Here is a 16,850-nt window from a genome sequence, read left to right on the forward strand (position 1 = left end):
ATCTCGCCAGCGACGATGCGCCTCGTGACGCCGCACCTGCCCGCGCTGACGTCGCCGTCGATCGCGACGCGCGTGCTGCGCAGCGGCTCGCACGTGCTGCACACGCCGCGCTGGGGCGACGCCGTCTTTGGCGTGCGCCTGCTGCGGCTGCTGCGTGCACAGCACGCCGCCGAACGCGACGCCGAGGCGGCAGCGAGCACCGCGACCGCCAGCTCCGGATACGGCGAGGGCCTGAGCAGCGCGCAGCTGGCGGCGCGCGAGCGCGCGCCGCTCGGCCTCGTCGCAGAGCTCGTCGAGACGGCAGAGGCACGCGGCCTCGTGGTGCGCGACGAGAGCGAGCAGGGCACGCGCTGGTACGAAAACGCCATCGTGGCGTTCGAGTGGGAGCAGCCTGAGGCGCCACGGTAGGGCGCCTGAGGGAGGCACATGCAAAGCAAGATAGACACATGCCCAGACGTCGCGGCGACGAGATGAGGATTGGCTAGTGTACAGGGTGACGCGGCCAGAGTGCCATGGGGTTGGACCGAGCGGGAACGGTGTGTATGTGTGTGTGTGCGAGATGGACACGGGCGAGGCGGTGATGGAGGTGGCAGACGAATCGAAGGATGTTGTGTGTGTGAGGCGCAGAAAGAAGTCGCGAGACGCAGAGCTCGCGTGACGTGGCATGGAGCTGCTACTTCACTCCTCTTCCTCCGAGTCGTAGTAAGGGCGATGCGACGGGGCGCGGCCGCGCGCCTCGTTGCGATGGTGGTGCGCTTCGGAGCCGTTGGCGCGGGAGCTCGAGCCTGCGCGAGCGGGCGGCGGAGGCGGAGAGAGCAAAGGAGGGAGCAGAGGGCGGGGATGAGGGGACGGTGCGTAAGAAGAGAAAGGAGGGAAGCAAGACGCGCGCGGGGCCACACTCGGAACGGGCCACACATCCCGCGAGCTTCCAGGCAAAGCGCTCAGAGAGAGCTAGTGCCGCGCCTCCAGCGCCCGCATCTCGGCGTCGCGCGCCAGAGCCGCCTCCTGCTCCTCGTCCTCGTCTATCGCCGCCGCCACGGCGGCGTGGATCTCGGCGCGGTCGCGGGCGCGCTGCGCCTCGCGCTCGCGCTCCTTGTCCGCCGCCTCTTGCGAGGCGACGCGCTGGCTCTGCTGCTGTTGCGCCAGCTGGTACTCGCGCTGTGCGCCCTCGGCACTGCGCCAGCCCGAGCCCGGTGCCGCAGGCGGGGCCGCAACCCGGCGCCAGGCACTGCCGGCATCGCCGCCATCGCCGCGCCAGTGCGCAAAGCCGTGCTGCCCATCCGCAGCTCCGCCATGCGTCGCCGAAACATGGCGGCGCATGCCTTGCGGCGCCGGCGCTCCGCTGCCGCTGCCGCTGCCGCCCTCCCCGGCGTCGCTCGTGCGTGCGCGCACCACCGCGTGCTCAATGCGGCCGCCGCTCCGAGACGCACCGTGGCCGTCCGAGGGGCGTGGCGCGGCGCCATTGCCGCCGCCGCCACTGCCCGTGCCGTTGCGCTGGTACAGCGCCGCCAGCGGCGTGTCGTCCGAGAAGTCGCCGTCGTCGGGGAACTCGTCGTCGTTTTGCTGCAGCTGCAGGCGCTGGCGCTTGTACGGCCGGCGCGGGCCTTCGCTCTCCTCGCTCGAGTGTCCGGCTTCCGCGGCAGCGATGGCGGACGGACGTCGCGCGTAGCCGTTTGCGGCACCACTGCCGTTGGCCTGTGCAGCGCTCGAGCTGCCAAAGGCATTCTGCGCCGCCGCAGCCGCCGCGCCGAAGCGCACGGCACTGGCTGAGCGCGCTCCTGCCTGTGCGCTTTCGCTGCGCGCAGGCGGCGCGATGCGAGGCGGCGGCGGCGGCGGCGGCTCGTCGTCCTCGTCGCTCGAGTCGAGCGTCAGGTCGATGACGGCCGGGCCGGGCTGCGCGCTGGGACGCGGCGCTGGAGCGGCAGCGGCGGGAGCAGGCGCCGCACGGGCCATGGCTGCACGAGGCGGAGCGGCGGCGCTCTCGAGGCGCACGGCAGGAGCAGCCGGCGCTGCCCGTGCCGGACCGCCCGGCGAGGGCGTGTCTTCGAGGACGAGCACGGGTGCAGCTGCCTTGCTTGCGCGGCTGGGCCCTGCATCACCCGAGCCGCCAGCCTCTGCCTCTTCCGCACTGGCATTGCGGCTGCTCGCATGACTGGCACCTGCCGCGCCGGCCTCGGCCGCAGCGGCCAGGCGCGCCGCCTCCTCGTTGGTGGACTTGAAGCGGTCGTCCTCGGTGTGCCACACGCCATCAGGCTCGACCAGCACACGCTCCTTGGCCGACGGCACACGCCGCAGGATGTCCTGCGCATAGCTGGGATGCAAAGGTCAGCCGACATGCCTCTGGTTGCGCGCGCGTTCGCATCGCGCACCCGTCCACGAAGAGGTTCTCCGGCTTGAAGTTCTGCGAGCACACGGGGCACTCCCACGTCGGCGTGACGGAGTTCATCGAGTAGAAGGCGAGCGCGTCGAAGCACTGCGCGTGCGGGCAGATCGTCGAGCGCACGGGCGTCGAGATGGGCACGTACGACAGCGGACACGTGAAGCGGAACGTCTGTGCGCCGGCCTCGATGTCGTCGTCCTCGGCCGCAGAGCGCACTGCCACAGGAGATGAGATTGCGCTGAACGGCTTGCAGCGGCTGACTTACTGCCGAGCACCACTTGCTCCTTGGACTTGGTGTGCGTGGCCTTGAGCGTCTCGACGAGCTCTTCGGGCGTGGCGATCTTGCACAGTGCAATTGCCATGACGTATTTCTGCCGAGGCGCGTGAGCACTTGTGCGCGCTTCAGCGCCGCACACGCCGACTCACGCCCACGTAGCTGCCGCCATTCTTGTCGCTCGCGTAGTTGAGCATGACGCTGTTCCACTGGCCCTCGCGCGTCGAGAGACTCTTGCGCGCATTGAGATCCGGCGGCGGCACACGGCCCGGGTGCTTCTTGTTACCCTTGAATGTCGCCGGGTGGCGGATGTTGTTGATAAGCAGCTCGGACGACGCGGGAAAGTCGATCAGACACGGACTGCCGTGCGAGATCGACGCGGCGTCCCACGCCGGCTTGGGCGCGATGAAGAGACGGTAGCTGTAGTGCGTGCTGCTCCAAGTGTTAGTGCAAGAGCCGAGAACCGCCGCACGAGGCACGCACGGGTCGGCAGCCAGCAGGGCGCGCTGCGTTGCTGTAGTCTGGAAGCGGATCGTTGCAGCGCGACGCTCATTGCCAAAGGCCTCTGCAGGACGCGGTCAGTGCACGGTCGCGGCAACGTCAAGCTCGCGCTGCGCCTCACCAACGAGCTGTGTGTTCGGGCTGGCCCATTCTGCGACGTGGTAGAACGGCGAGGGGCGGAAACGCGGGCGCGACACTGCAGGATGCGGTGTGAGATTCGAGTGTGCAGCGCGACGGCGCCCCGCTGCACTCACCAGGCGCGCTCGCATTGCGAGCCAGGGCTGCGTGGCCGGCGTGCGCCGCCGCGGAGGAGCCGGCGCCCGAGCCAGACGCCACCGCCGAGCCGCCGAGCTTGGCGGCCGGCACGCCGCCGTAGCTCTTCTTCGGCGGAGGCGCCGCAGCGACACTGGGCGCGCCAGGAAAGAGCCTCAGCACACGCAACAGCTCTGCGACCACTCTCGGCCGCCGCCGCCAGCACTCACCCCGCGGCCCAGTCCGGCAGCGCGGCCTGGCCCCAGTGCAGCGCCATGATGCGGCGGAACTCGTTGAACTTTTCGACGTTGCGCGTCTCGTGCGCCGCCTCGAAGAACTCGCGCAGCCGGTCGAGCAGCTGCGGCTTGTTGCCCGAGATCTTGATGCGCGAGTCGGACGCCGACGACGAGGAGAGATCCTTGAGCACCGCCTTGAGCTGCGCCACGGTCAGGTAGTCGATGGCGCTGCTGAGGCGCTGGGGGCGCGCACATGGGAGAGACTCAGCCGCCAGGTACGCAGAACGACACGCGGACACACTCACGACGTAGTGCGAGAAGACATTGTTGGGCGCACCGTTGCTGCTGCCCGCCGCCGCTGCCGCACTGCCGCCTGCCGCACTCGAGCCGGCCGCTGCACTCATGCTGCACGCAAGCTGCGGGTGCACCGACGCACGCAGCTGGCACACTCACGCGCGCAGAGGCCCGGCCGAGCAGAGCAGCTGCCTGCGGACGGAAGAGTCCGAGCGCGGGCGCGGGGAGCAGGGCAGCGGCGCAGAAGAGCAAGCGCACGGCGCCGCGGAGTGTGTGGAGCGGCGAGGCGGTCGGGCAGGGCAGGGTGCGGCGTTGCAGCCACGGACGATGGGGTTGCCTGGTGCGTCGGCGAGCGAGAGGGCGGGCGGTGCGGCGCTGGCACAGCGGCGTGCGTGGCGGGCGCTTGCTGCGTGAGGGCGGCGCGGCGACGATCTTCTGGCGCACGCGGCGGTGGAGGCCCAGCCAGACAGGCAGCGGCGGCCGCGGCACGGCGTCGCGCAGAGCCGGGTGCGGGCAGCGCGAGTGGGCCGGCGGAGAGACGGGCGCGCCGGAAGCGAGAGCGTGCAGACGGAGCGAGTGGAGCGGAGGCAAGGCACAGCGGCGCTGGCCCTGAGGGTCGAGAGCTGCGGCTGCTGCTTCGGCGCCGGTGATGATGACGAGAAAGCGGCGCGGCGCGGCGCGGCGCGCGTGCGCCGCGGCGGCGGCACTTTAGGGCGCGCGGCACGGCTCGCAGCGCTGCCACGCCGGGCGCTGAGAGAGACGGCGCACATGGGACACGCTGCGTCGTCACCAACGTCGCATCTGCGTCGTCTCTGCGTCCCCTGGGAGCCTCTGGTCACGACTCACATGCAACTCTAGGTGCGCCGGCCAGTCATGAGAGCAGACCAGCTCACTTCGGTGGCCCGATGAGCCGCCGCTGTCGATTGCCTGCATCGCCAAATCACGTGCGCACGCCTGCCACCCGTCGAGCCGTTGGTGCTGATCCGCATCGGGCCTCATCAGTTGATCCGCTGACTCGGGGCGCCGCAGGCGCTTCTCCTTTCACCATCATCTCCACCCGCACCCATACCTGCGCTTTCTCTGCACACTTCCAGCTGCACTGCGCCTCTTGCACCCTGCCCCTCTCGTCTCAGCCCGCCCCTGCTCGCTTCCCGCGTCCCACCTCCGGCACGACATTGCGGTGCGTTGTATGCCGACCTCTAGTTCCGTCGATGAAGCTGCCAGCGATGACTCGCTGCACGCTTCAGCTGCAGGCTCCGACGACTTGTCGCAGCCTGCCGAAGCGCCGCCCCTTCTCACGGCCGAACAGATTGCGGAGACGCATCGGCGCAACAACCCGGCTCATCCGGCAGACGCGGCAAAAGTCGCAGGACAAAAGGTGTGCAGCATCAGCAACGAGATTGACAACTGTGTGCAACGAGTGCACTTTGTGCCGCACTCGGAGCTGTCCAGGCCGTCACTTATCCGTGTGCTGCGCGCCATCGGGGCGATCTCGCCGCACGACGATCCCTTGGCGAAGACGGGCTGGAAGAACGTCCTCGTCTTGGGCATCAGACCTCGCCTCTGGATGAGCCCCGCGACGCCGGACTTCTTGCTATCTCCTACCGAGGAGGTGGTTACGCAGGCGATCTACACCGTCGAGGCGCACCTGAGCAGCCTCGAGTCGTCGCACCCCAGCTCGCAGCTCTGGACCTTCACCGTCGAGGACGTCACTGACTCGCGCCCCTTCGCCGAGTCCTTCCGGGACTACCAGCCCACCTACTTCCGGGCAGGCGAATTTTTCGCTCACTTCGAGTATCACGGTGATGACATCAGATTATGGCGCTCGTCGCGCCAGAACACGCTGCCCTCGCAGTTCATCGAAGGGGCGTTGCCGCTCAAGACGTTTCCGCTCGCCCTCGCGCCGCTTGCGTGCATCTTCTACATGCAGGTCTGGCGCATGATGGAGCAGCAGCCCGGCGTGCAGGTCACAGCCCAGCTTGCACGCCTCATGAAGCTGATCGACTATCTGTTTGGCCTGTTCGAGACCGACAGCCTCTGTGCGTGGCGCAATGCGCGCATGACGGAGCTGCGCGCCTCGCTCAACCTCGCTCAGCAGGCGGTCCCGCCGCAGCTGGCCGTCAACACTGCGCCCCGGGAGTTTGTCGCGTGGGCCCTTCCGGTAACGCCAACGTGGCAGTCCGTGTCTACGGGAACTCGGGGCGCTGCAGCGCATTCTTCGGTGCGCAGCGAGGGGCGCGACGCCGGCGATGGCCCCGATGAGTCATCGTCTTCGTCGAGCGAGCGTCTCGCGCGGTCAAGCACGCCGAAAGGCAGCTCCCCCGCAAGTTGCGCCTCCGACGCTGGCTTCGACGAGGACGGCGCCTCAGCCTCGCAGGGCATTCATCCCGACGCCGACTTTTCGCCGCACGAGCGTGTCCGCCTGCAGCAGCTGAACCGAGCATTCGCGGCCGAGTGCGAGCGCGAGCGTGTCACGCTGCGCGAACTGCGCCAGGGCCGGCAGCTGCGCGCACACATCGACATGGCGCAGCTGCTCGCCGACGTCGAGCAGCGCCGCAGCGACGAGGCCGAGGCTAGGTACCATGACCGCCTGCAGCAGCTGGAGCGAGCGTTCGCCGCCGAGTGCGAGCGCGAGCATGTGACGCTGCGCGAGCTGCGCCAGGGGCGACAGCTGCGCGTGTACGGCGACATGGCGCAGCTGCTCGCCGACTGTCGAGCAGCGCCGCAGTGACGAGGCCGAGGCTAGGTACCGAGCCTGGGCGCCCGGTACGCTTGCGGCACTGAACACCGGCCTGGCTGGAGTTCCCGTGTTGTGGTAGCAAGCATACCTCTATGTCAAAGCACTCAGTGTGGAGGAGGGCTGCTTCAAGGGGTATCATTGACTCTAGATGTGCTCCGGACGCGCTGCGGCTATGCCAGTGCAGGCGCCTCTCCCCTGCCGTCGGCCTCGCCATCGCCGCCAAAGCGTCGCGGCCGCTCGGCGCCGTTGTCGGCTGCCGCACGCTTGGCTGCGCGAGCGCCAGCGCCCGCACCGGCAGGCGTGCCGGCCAGGCGCGTGCGCAGGGCCGCATAGCGTGCGCGCTGTGCGCTGCTGACGCTCGGCGCCACCTTTGCCAGCGCGGCGGCAAAGTGTGTCTGCGACACCTCGACGCCGTCGACGGCGCTGCTGCGGCTCTCGCTGCCGAGACCTGTGCCTGCAGCAGCAGAAGGCGCGGCAGGAGCACGCCGCAGCGCCTCGCGCAGCGCCAGCACGGCCGCCTCGCGCGTCAGCGCGGCCAAGTCGGCGCCCGAGTAGCCGTCGGCGCACCCGTCGAGCGCCACGGCCTCGAGGTCCACGTCGGCCGCGAGCGGCGTGCGGGTGGTGAGGGTGCGCAGAATCTCGAGGCGCTCGTCGGCGCGCGGCAGGTCGACGTAGAGCAGCTTGTCGAGGCGCCCGGGCCGGCACATGGCCGGGTCGATCATGTCCGGCCGATTCGTCGCGCCGATTACGTAGGTCTGCACGCGCGCCTCGAGGCCGTCGAGCTCCGTCAGCAGCGTGTTGACGACACGCGACGACGACTCGGACTGCAGAAGTGCGGTCAGTAAGGACGCACGAGCCAGGAGAGATGGGCAGCAACTCACCAGCGCATCGTCGCGCCGCGGCACCAGCGCGTCGAGCTCGTCGAAGAAGATGACGCACGGCGACGACGTGCGGGCACGCGCAAAGACTTGGCGCACCGCGCGCTCGCTCTCGCCGACGTACTTGTTCAGCAGCTCCGGGCCCTTGACGCTGATGAAGTTTGCGCCGCTCTCGTTTGCCACGGCCTTTGCCAGGAGCGTCTTGCCGCAGCCCGGCGGGCCCCAGAGCAGCACGCCCGAGCTGGCACTGACGCCGACGGCGCGGAAGAGCTCGGGCCGCCGGATGGGCTCGACGATGGCCATGCACAGCTCGTCGCGCGTCTCGTGCAGCGCTCCCACGTCCGCCCACGTCACGTCGGGCACGGTGGCAAAGCCCTCGCGCTGCGACGACGGCTGCACCGACGGCAGCGCCGCGGCAAAGTCGGCGCCCGTGATGCTAAGCGGCGCGAGCTCGCTGGCGCTCAGGGCGCTGGGGTGCGTGCGCAGAAAGGTGGCAATCGACGAGTTGGCCAGCGCCGCGGGCATGGCCTCGAAGAAGGAGGCCGTGGCGCGGGCCACTGCCGAAGGAGCCGCCGGTGTCGGCGCAGGCACAGGCTCCACGGCGGCGGCGGCGGTGCCCACGGCGTCCGTCTCCTTCTGCTCAGCCATCTCCACGTCGCCTTGGCTTGTCCTTGCCTCGAGCTGCAGCGGGCCGCCGTTGCCCATGTCGCTGAAGATGCGCTTGACGGCCAGGATGCCGGCGGCAGCGGTGAGCGCGACGAGATCGGCGCCGACGTAGCCGGGCGTCGCCTTGGCCAGCGCTCTAAAGTCAAAGTCGCCCTCGAGGCGCAGCGACGCGGAGAGGACACGCAGGATCCTGCAGCCATGCATCGTCAGCGTCCAGCGTCCATTCGGTGCAGAAGCGCCGGCAAGGAAGAAGCAGAGAGAGAGCGCGCACACGGGCTCGGGTCAGGGACTTGAATGGGGCCCGAAGGCTGCGCGCAGCGGCACCGAGGCACCTCGCGGAAACGGTTTGCAGACCTAGTTTTCTTTCATCATACGAGCGCGCTGTGCTGCGCTCTCTCTCCCTCTGCTGCTGTGTGCCACTCACTGTTCTCTGCCTGCCTCGTCAGGCACGCCAAGCGCAATCTCGTGGTCGAAGCGCCCGGCGCGGCGCAGGGCCGGGTCGAGCGAGTCGGGCCGGTTCGTCGCGCCAATGACCATGACGGGCTTGCCGGCCGTCTTGTCCCACGAGAGGTCGTCGAGGCAGGTGAGGAGCTGCGCGACGATGCGGCGCTCCATCTCACGCTGCGCCGTCTCGCGCTTGGGCGTGATGGCGTCGATCTCGTCGATGAAGAGAATGCACGGCGCCAGCTTGGCGGCGTCGTCGAAGAGCTGCCGCAGCGTCGCCTCGGACTCGCCCGACGTGCCCGAGACGATCGAGGGCGCCGAAACGGAGAGGAACGGAATGGAGAGGTCCTGTGGCGGCGGCGTCAGCGCGTCAAGGATGGCGAAGCCTGCAGGCGCTACTCACGCCCGCAATGGCTCCGGCGAGCATCGTCTTGCCGCAGCCGGGCGGGCCGTGCAGCAGCACGCCGCGCGGCGGCTTGACGCCCGTGTGCGCGTAGATCTCCGGATGGCAGAGCGGCATGGCGATGAGCTCGAGCACCTTTTCGATGGCGCCGCCGACGCCGCCGAGGTCGCGCAGGCGCGTGCTCGGCGGGGTGTGTCGCTCGGCCGCCGATGCAGCGGCGGCGGCACGCGAGCGTTTGCTGCTGCTGCCGCTGGCACCGGCGGCGCTGCTGCTGCCTGCGCCGGCCGCACTGCTGCGCAGCTTGCGCTTGCCCGGCGTCGCGGCGCCGTCTGCGCTGGCATCAGGCATGGGCGAGGCCTCGCGCGTGGACGGGCCGTCGGCCGCATCGCCCTGCTGCGCCGCGATGGCCGCCGCGGCAGCAAGCGCCGCCGCGGCCGCCGAGCCAGCGGGCGGCGGCGGTGCGGCCGACGACGAGGGCGCGGGTGCGGCAGCGTTGAGGTTGAGGTTGCTGCGTGCGCGCGCCGGCGCCCATGCGCCCGTGATGGCGCGGTTCATGCGGGCGGCAGGGGCGTGCGGCAGCTTGCGCGGCGCATGCGACGCAGACGCGGGGCGCACAGACGGGCGCAGACGAGGCACTTGCGGCGAGTTGGTGTGCGGAGGAGGGCAAGGTGCGCAGTGTGCAGCGCGAGAAGGAAGCTCGCTCGGCGCGCCTAGCCTCGGCCGGCCGTGCTCAAAAAAGCGCTGCGTGCGCACGTGATGCGGTAATACAACAAGGCTCGGGCGCTCTATTCGGTGACTTGTAGTCGCCGTGCGCTGGGCTGTGATTCGCTGTATTCGGAGCGCAGCTCCACCTCGCTTGCTCAGACGCCTCCAGAGCAGGCCAGCCTCCCGACCCTCGCCTCCCCCCGCGCACCCGCCGCTGTCCGCCATGCAGACGCGCACCATCCTCTCCCTCACCGGCGCCACGGCGCTCGCCGCCCTCGTCGGCTATGCGCTGTGAGGGCCCCGCCGCGCGCGCTCGCCGCACGTCGCACCGCCGCACGTCGCACTCACGCCTCGCCTTTTCGCACACAGCTACTTCGACCACCGCCGCCAGACGGACGCCTCCTTCCGCAAGGCGCTCAAGCGCGAGCGCCGCCGCGCCGCGCGCCAGAACGACGCCGCCGCCGGCGCGCGCGAAAAGGACACGGCGCGCGCCGTCGAGCAGGCCGTGCGCGACGTGCTGGCGCCCGGCGCACTGCCGGCGGGCACCGAGGCACGCGAGGCCTTGTGAGTTGGCGCAGCGGTGCGAGCGGGCAGCGGCGAGGCGGACGTCGAGGTGCAGCTGGGGCGATGACGGCGAGGAGCGCGCCACACTAGCGCTCACGCAGGTCAGCGACGCCGTGTGTCGATCACTGAGTGTCGCAGCGCGTTTGGCGTGGCCTTCAGCTAGGACAGAGGGCAGCGTCCGACGCAGTGATGGCGGACAGAGTCGAGCCATTGCCTTGTCGTGGCATTCTGCGCTCTCTTGCGGCTGCACAGACGGTGCAGAGGGCAGGGGCGCACAGATACGCCGGCATCGAACGGGCTGTGGCTGTCACGCTGCGCCAGTGCGCAGTCGTCTTGCGCCTCCGCAGCAAAGCTGCGCACGGATCCGGCGGGCCAGGCTGGCTCGATCGTGCTTTGATCCTGCCCGTCGCGTCCCTTCGCTGCAAGAACCTGCGTCCACGCGTCGTCTGCGCTGCGATGGCCGGTCGAAACCTCCTCATGCGCTCGCAGCACGATCGTTCGGCGAGGCAGCCTACATGCGCCACTCCCTACTGACGCTCCGCGCACCTGCCCAGCTTCATGCAGTGCGTCAGCGAAGGCGAGACGCTCTTCGCGCAGGGTCCCGAGCACACGTTTGCCGCGGCGGTGGCCTTCTTCAAGGCCCTCAAGGTGTACCCGGCGCCCATGGAGCTCGTCATGATCTACCAGAAGGCCGTGCCGCCGCACGTCTTTGCCCTCATCATGGAGATGATCGGCGCAGAGGTGCGTTCCCTGTCGCTGCGCACGCTGAAGTGCTGTCCTCTGATGCCCTCGTCGTACAGGCCAAGATCGGCGGCGCCAACTCCTCGGACCCGCTGGCTGCGCTCGCTCGCGCCGCGGCTGGTGCACCGACGGCAGGTAGTGCGCAGTCCAACATCGACGAGATCGACGACGATGACGCCACACCGGCGCCTCTTGCGAGCGGCGCGACCGCTGCGGCGTCGCCTGTCTCAGCTCCGACGTCCTCGTCTGCCTCCGGCAACGGCTCCAGCGCCGCCGATGCCGACGGCTACGCGTACGCCTCGTCGCAGGAGGACGGCCACGGCAGTGCGACGGGCAGCGGCAACGGCATTGCGTCGGGCTACAGCTCGCAGCCCGAGGGCGGCGCGGCGGGCACCGGCAGCGCCAGCGCCTACTCAAGCCAGGAGTGGGAGAAGGTGTCGACGACGTCGGCTGCCGGCGCCGTTCCCGCGCCTTCTGCCGCGGAGCAGGCGCAGGCGCAGGCTGAGCTCAGCGCCGCAGAGTCCGTGGCCGCCTTCGTCTCGGGAGAGGAGCAGACACCTGGCAGCCCGCTTGCCAGCGACGTCACTGCCACGCCCGCCGCGTCGGCTGCCGCGCCGCCGGCCGACATCGCCGCCGTGCCGAGTGCGCAGGAGCAGAGCGCCGCGGCCGCCGAGGCGGCGCTGGCCGAGGCCGTGGCGGAGCAGGCATCGCACTCCGCCTGAGCACTCCTTCAGTCTCTTCACGCTCGATAGCCTCCTCCGACTTGGGCCTGCGCAGACCTCTGCTTGGCTCGTCGCGCCGCGGGCCCTGCCTCACCCTAGACGTCTCGCCATCTCTGTTGCATGTACAGCACCCTCATCTCGACTCGCTCGGGCCGTGCTCACCCAGCCGCGCCGTGGGCATGACACAAAACACACACACACACCGCGCCGTGCGCGCATGACCAATGCATCCTTGTCCCACGCCACACACCACGAACACCCTGAGCATGCGGTAAGATTGCGCGGGTACGTCGTATAGCGAAGAGCAGCCAGAGCCCAGGCTGGTCCCCCTCATGGCACCGGCGGCGCATGCTCCTGCAGCGGAGTGCGCACGTCTGCGTCTGCGAAACCGAGGCCCAGACTGAGGCGCGCCGCCTCGAGCTTGGGGCGCACCCACGCGCTGCCGCTGAGCTCGATGGCGACGTGCACGGCGCGCTCGCCCTGCGCCAGGGCGCTGTGCTCGCCCAGCTCGTCGCGCTCGCGCTCAAAGTCGCGCACCAGGGCCAGGCCCTCGGCCTCGGCGTCGGCGCCGCGCTCCTCGGGCAGTTCGGAGAGACAGCGCGCCAGGACATAGGCGCAGAGACTGGGTGCCTGGCGCGCAAAGGCCTCGAGCAGCCGTGCGGGCGACGGCCCGGCAGCAGGCGACTCGTGCGGCGCGGCGGCGCCATTGCCGCTGCTGCCGACGGGCCACTCGGGTGCGTCGCGCTCCAGCTCGGCATCGGCCGCCTCGAAGATGGCCGAGAGATCGATGTCGCTGGCACGCGGCGGCGGCGGGCGACGTGGACTCGGCGACGGAGCGGCGCTGCTGTCCGTGCGTGGAGCAGCGCCAGACGGCGAGGCCATGCTGCGGCGCCGCAGTAACTGCCGCCGGCGGAAGGCGAGAAACGACGTCTGCCCCTTGCCGAGCAGCGCCTCGCGCACCTGCAGGTCGTCGATGCCGTCGCGCAGCGCAAACGCACGCACCAGATTCGCTCCGAGCGCCCACAGGTCGGCGCCGGGACCGGCCAGGCGGCCCTGCGGGCCCGGAATGGCCTCCGGTGGGATCCAGTCGTATGACACGAGCGCCACGCGACCGTCGCGGCCGGCACCGGGCGCGCCGCGGAACGGATTGGCGTTTTCGTAGTCGATGACGACGAGCTCGCCGCGCTCGTCGAACATGAGGTTCTCCAGCTTGATGTCGCCGTGCATCCAGCCGGCGGCATGGAAGCGCGAGATGGCGCGCAGCGCGCCGCAGAAGACGAGCGCCACGACGCCCGCCACCTCGGCGGGCTCGCAGCCGGCAATGACGAAGAAGGCCTCTTCGGGATAGTCCTCCTCGAGGCGCACATACTTGCCGTCGGCGGTGCGCAGCACCTTGGCCACCGTGCCGGCGCGCTCCGGATTGAGCGTCTCGGCCTTCTGCACCTCGTCGAGCAGGTCCTGCACGTAGCGCTCGCGTAGGCCGCGCATCACGGCGCGAGAGACGCCGCTGCCGACGCTGCCGTCGGCGTTGCGCATCTTGCGCTCGACGCTCATCAGCTCCATGGCGGCGTAGAAGTTGCCGGCGCCGTCCATGGCCCAGCGCCGCAGCTTGGCCGCCGAGGAGACGCGATTGTCGGGCGTGGTGATGAGGTAGGTCATCGGCTCGGCCTCCTCGTCCAGCAGCGCACTGTCCTCGGCGGCTCGTGCCAGCGCTGCGGCCGCCGAGGCGTAGCCGCCGTGCGTCAGACGGGCGATGGCCTGCTGGCGCTCCTCGTCGTCCTGGTAGCCCACGTCGGCGCTCGAGTCTGAGGCCGAGAACAGGCGCACTGACAGGCCGTCCGTCACGGCGCCCTCGCGGAACGGTCCGCTGCGGTCGTACAGCGTGCCTTCGACGCGCACGGGGCGCCGCCGGCGTGCCAGCTGCAGCGACGCACGCACAGGACTGGCGCTGCGCCGCGCCGAGACGCCGGCGCCGAGGGCCAGGAGCGACGTGTAGGACGTCTTGCGTGCCATGTCGTGCCCGTGCGACACGGCCAGCAGCGACGAGAGGCTGCTGTCCGAGGCACGCGCACACAACTCGTGTGCCGAGACGGCCGGATTCTCGGCCACGGCCGACGCCTCGTCGTCGGCCGCCTGTGCCGCCGCAGCTGCAGCGGCGGCGAGCACGTCGCTGGAGAGCATGCGCCGGTGCGGCGGCTTCTGCGGCGCCGTCGACTTCTTCTTCTTGCGCTCTCTTGCTGCGTCCACCTCCGGCGTCTCGTCGGCCGGCGCCGTCTCGCTCGCCTGGCCCGACGGTGGCGGCTTGATCTGCGAGAGTGGCGCGAGGGCAATGCGCTCGAGGAAGCCACTGCCGTTGAGCGGCGTGCCGCGGCCACTGCTGCCCGCCGACTCGCTCTCGCGGCGCGGCGTGTGGATGCCAATGACGGTCTCGTGGCGCAGAAAGGCGGCCTCGGGCCCGTTGGATGAGAAGCGCCGCGGCCGCGACCAGACGCTGCCGTGCTCCGGCGTGCCGGTCGACGAGGTCATCGATGCCGTCTCGTCGCCCGAGCCGATGCTGCCGCGCCCCGTGCTCGACGCAGCGCTGCTGCCCGGCCCGTAGGGACGCATGCACCACGAGCCCGAGCGGCTACGGCTGGCGCGCGAGCTGCGCCGGCTGCCGCGGCGCGTCGGCGGGCCGGTCGAGGAGCCGCTGACAGAGGTGCCCTCGGTCTCTTCGTCCTCCAGCTCGCTGCTCTCGTCGGTCGTCTCGTCGCCGCGCTCGTGCGACGGCGCCGCCGTGGCGCTGGCCGTGCCGCGCTTCCACGCCAGGTGCAGGCCGACCTCGCCGTCGAGCGAGGCGCGCGCATGCTGCTGCCAGCGCTCGTGGTCCTTGCCGAGAAAGATGGTGGCGGCCCGCAGCGCGCGCCCGCCCGAGGCCGACGGCGGCAGCGTCCACTGCGGCGGCGGGCGGTCGGCGTTGTGTGCCTCGGCATCGCGTGCCTCGAACATGGTGCTCGTGCGCAGGCCCGAGCCCGGCCGGCTGGGGCGCGGCGACGGCGCTGCGCTGGCGGCAAGCGTGCTGGGCAGGCTCGTGGCCGCCGTCGGCACGCCCGACGACTCGCTCGCCGTGCTGCTGCTGCGGCTGCTGCTGGGCGCCGCGGACGTGCGCACGGGCGAGGCGCCGGCCGCCGGCGAGGCGCGGCGGAAGCCGAGATTGGGCATGCCGGCGCTGCCGCTGCCGCCGCTGGAGCGCCGGCGGCCCGAGAAGGCCGGCAGCGCCTCGTCGGGCGACGTGAGCGAGTGGCGGCGGCCGCGCGGCGATGTCGGCGACGGCGGGCGCGGCGAGAGGGTGCGTGACGCAGGCGCCGTCGCTGCCGCACGCCCGGGGCTCCGGCTGCTGCTGCTCACGGCACCGCTGCTGCTGCCGCCGGCGCTGAAGCCAGGCGGAAAGACGGCGCTGCGCGGAGTGACAGGCGCATCGGTGGGAAAGGGCGTGCTGCTGGAGGAAGCGCCGGTATCGCTGCTGCCCGGGGCGCGCGAGTCGCGGCTGTGCTCGCGGCTGGTGCCGCGTGGCGGCGCCTCGCTGCTCTCTGCCGAGGGCGCCATGCGAGTGGCCTGTCGCGCTTGGGATGGAGTGGTGAGGTGAAGCAGAAGGTGCAGGTCGCGGCAGAGGGCAAGATCGGGGCCGGGCGGGAAGGAGGTGCGCTGCTGGCTGCGCTGGCCGCGGCAGCAGCAGGCCGCGAGTGAGGTGGAGGCGGGCGCTGCACGGCGGCTGCGCGCCACTTTCGGGTTGGCGCTCCGCTCGGCTTGGCCGTGCGTCGTTGGGACGAGGGCGTGTGCGCGTGTCGGCTGGGGTCGCGAAGGCGGTGCGATGGAGGATGCGTGGAGGAGAAGGAGCAGGCGACGACGGTGAGCCGTGCGTCGTCCCTGATGCTGTTGCGCTGCAAGCCGTTGGGCCTGCTGGCGGCTGGCCTAGCGCGCCCTTGGCCGCGCGGCGGCGGCGCGCGTGACCTCGGCGCCGCCGCGGCGGATGGAGAGGAGGCACTTCAAGGCTGATTTGCAGCCGCGGCCCGCCAATGAAGTCGCTCAATACAGCTCGGATGAGGGCGAATACAACTGCGCCCTGCAGGCCCGCTGCATCTCGTCTGCGCCTGCACGCCGAAGACGCGCGCTGCGCCTCAGACAGCTCATCGAGCAGAGCCTCGCAGCGCCTCGCTTCTGCTGCCGCTGCGCCCCGTCGAGCTCCGCCGACGGACGAACGCACGCCCGATGGATGCTGCCGCTGCCCTGCATTCTGCAGGACATGCCCGGAGAACGAGGGCTGAGGAGGCGCCCGCAGTGCCGCAGCAGGCACACAGGGAAGACGAGATGGAGGAGCAGCACGCAGAGGGGCTGAGCCGCTGCTCAGGGTCTCTTCTGCGCTTCCTTCGAGGCTTAGAGTGGCACTGCGCGCGCCACACGAGCGGCACTTTTCGGGCAAGAAAGCGCGCTCCACGGCCCCTGCGCTTGGCCGTGTTGCCGCAGGAGGGATGGGAGAGCGGCGATCAGGCTCGGCTGCGGCGCACCTTCCAGAGTCAAGTGGCTGCTCATCCCGCATCTGTGATGCTGGGTGCGGCGTCGATGTGGAGACCACGGCTGGTCTGGTCCTCGAGCGAGGGGCTCGGCAACCACGAGCGGTATGCAGCACCCAGCGCGCATGGCGCAGCGCTGCCGGTTGCGAGCTTCTGTGAGGGGCGCAGAGATAGTTCGACTGACCCTGCGTCGAGGCCTCTTCAGGTACACCGAAGCGCTTCAAGCAAGCAACCATCACGCGTCCGCGGCTGCACCTGAATGAGAGGCACGTGGCCGAGATCAAAGAGACAGCCATGAAGCCCTTTGAGCGACCGCCGAGGTGCTCAGCGGCGGCCACTTGGAACCCAGAGAGGCTCCAGCAGTTGCAGGTGATGAGAGAGGAATGATTGCAAAGGAAGCGCAAGCGACGCGCACCGCTGCAGCAAGACCTCATGACCAAGGCGCCTGCCGCCGCAGCAGCGCAGCCTTCGCGAGTGCTCCCTTGCGTGAGGAGCGCCCC

The 16,850-nt window shown here is 70.5% G+C and overlaps 7 protein-coding genes across 7 annotated transcripts in view; 3 read left to right on the top strand and 4 right to left on the bottom strand.

Annotated features, from left to right (window-relative positions):
- FA09DRAFT_329976 (hypothetical protein) overlaps window positions 1-600 on the top strand; it is a 2,536-nt gene extending 1,936 nt beyond the window's left edge. Inside the window, exon 2 of the mRNA XM_025742415.1 lies at window positions 1-600. Coding sequence (XP_025598093.1) covers window positions 1-408 — 408 coding nt within the window. The 3' untranslated portion in view covers window positions 409-600.
- A 351-nt stretch (window positions 601-951) lies between these two features.
- FA09DRAFT_338797 (hypothetical protein) lies at window positions 952-4,047 on the bottom strand (the record flags this gene model as incomplete). The annotated part of the gene is made up of 9 exons (XM_025744144.1): window positions 952-2,311; window positions 2,370-2,595; window positions 2,646-2,751; window positions 2,807-3,086; window positions 3,138-3,219; window positions 3,277-3,351; window positions 3,410-3,561; window positions 3,638-3,882; window positions 3,949-4,047. The coding sequence occupies 9 exons, from the start codon at window positions 4,045-4,047 to the stop codon at window positions 952-954; spliced, it is 2,625 nt and encodes an 874-aa protein (XP_025598094.1).
- Window positions 4,048-4,738: 691 nt separating this feature from the next.
- FA09DRAFT_28182 (hypothetical protein) lies at window positions 4,739-6,758 on the top strand. Its single transcript, XM_025739816.1, has 2 exons — window positions 4,739-4,908; window positions 4,967-6,758. Exon 2 carries the CDS (start codon window positions 5,127-5,129, stop codon window positions 6,666-6,668), a length of 1,542 nt encoding a protein of 513 aa, XP_025598095.1. The 5' UTR covers window positions 4,739-4,908; window positions 4,967-5,126; the 3' UTR covers window positions 6,669-6,758.
- FA09DRAFT_28138 (AAA-domain-containing protein) lies at window positions 6,673-8,578 on the bottom strand. The gene is made up of 2 exons (XM_025739812.1): window positions 7,559-8,578; window positions 6,673-7,501 (listed from the first exon to the last, which is right to left on the bottom strand). Exons 1-2 carry the CDS (start codon window positions 8,423-8,425, stop codon window positions 6,848-6,850), a joined length of 1,521 nt encoding a protein of 506 aa, XP_025598096.1. The 5' UTR covers window positions 8,426-8,578; the 3' UTR covers window positions 6,673-6,847.
- Window positions 8,579-9,453, bottom strand: FA09DRAFT_28137 (hypothetical protein). The gene is made up of 3 exons (XM_025739810.1): window positions 9,069-9,453; window positions 8,817-9,013; window positions 8,579-8,655 (listed from the first exon to the last, which is right to left on the bottom strand). Exons 1-3 carry the CDS (start codon window positions 9,407-9,409, stop codon window positions 8,642-8,644), a joined length of 552 nt encoding a protein of 183 aa, XP_025598097.1. The 5' UTR covers window positions 9,410-9,453; the 3' UTR covers window positions 8,579-8,641.
- Window positions 9,454-9,953: 500 nt separating this feature from the next.
- FA09DRAFT_329979 (MAS20-domain-containing protein) lies at window positions 9,954-12,052 on the top strand. Its single transcript, XM_025742416.1, has 4 exons — window positions 9,954-10,064; window positions 10,143-10,337; window positions 10,892-11,078; window positions 11,138-12,052. Exons 1-4 carry the CDS (start codon window positions 9,997-9,999, stop codon window positions 11,798-11,800), a joined length of 1,113 nt encoding a protein of 370 aa, XP_025598098.1. The 5' UTR covers window positions 9,954-9,996; the 3' UTR covers window positions 11,801-12,052.
- A 153-nt stretch (window positions 12,053-12,205) lies between these two features.
- On the bottom strand, window positions 12,206-13,726 carry FA09DRAFT_285599 (hypothetical protein; the record flags this gene model as incomplete). The annotated part of the gene is made up of 3 exons (XM_025739889.1): window positions 12,206-12,515; window positions 12,633-13,462; window positions 13,592-13,726. Coding segments are annotated over 3 exons (1,275 nt in total), but the record flags the coding sequence as incomplete, so codon positions are not given.
- Window positions 13,727-16,850: the final 3,124 nt, after the last annotated feature.

Source organism: Tilletiopsis washingtonensis (genome assembly GCF_003144115.1).
Source record: "Tilletiopsis washingtonensis strain MCA 4186 unplaced genomic scaffold FA09scaffold_11, whole genome shotgun sequence".
In the NCBI taxonomy this organism is placed as follows: Eukaryota; Fungi; Basidiomycota; class Exobasidiomycetes; order Entylomatales; genus Tilletiopsis; species Tilletiopsis washingtonensis.

Coding starts and splice junctions, on each gene's coding strand:
- FA09DRAFT_28182 (XM_025739816.1), top strand. CDS start 5,127: ATGCCGACCTCTAGTTCCGTCGATGAAGCTGCCAGCGATGACTCGCTG.
- FA09DRAFT_28138 (XM_025739812.1), bottom strand. CDS start 8,425: ATGCATGGCTGCAGGATCCTGCGTGTCCTCTCCGCGTCGCTGCGCCTC. Junction 7,502..7,558: donor CGCGGCGCGACGATGCGCTG/GTGAGTTGCTGC, acceptor GCACTTCTGCAG/TCCGAGTCGTCGTCGCGTGT.
- FA09DRAFT_28137 (XM_025739810.1), bottom strand. CDS start 9,409: ATGCCAGCGCAGACGGCGCCGCGACGCCGGGCAAGCGCAAGCTGCGCA. Junction 9,014..9,068: donor TCGCCGGAGCCATTGCGGGC/GTGAGTAGCGCC, acceptor CCGCCGCCACAG/GACCTCTCCATTCCGTTCCT.
- FA09DRAFT_329979 (XM_025742416.1), top strand. CDS start 9,997: ATGCAGACGCGCACCATCCTCTCCCTCACCGGCGCCACGGCGCTCGCC. Junction 10,065..10,142: donor GCCCTCGTCGGCTATGCGCT/GTGAGGGCCCCG, acceptor TTTCGCACACAG/CTACTTCGACCACCGCCGCC. Junction 10,338..10,891: donor ACCGAGGCACGCGAGGCCTT/GTGAGTTGGCGC, acceptor GCACCTGCCCAG/CTTCATGCAGTGCGTCAGCG.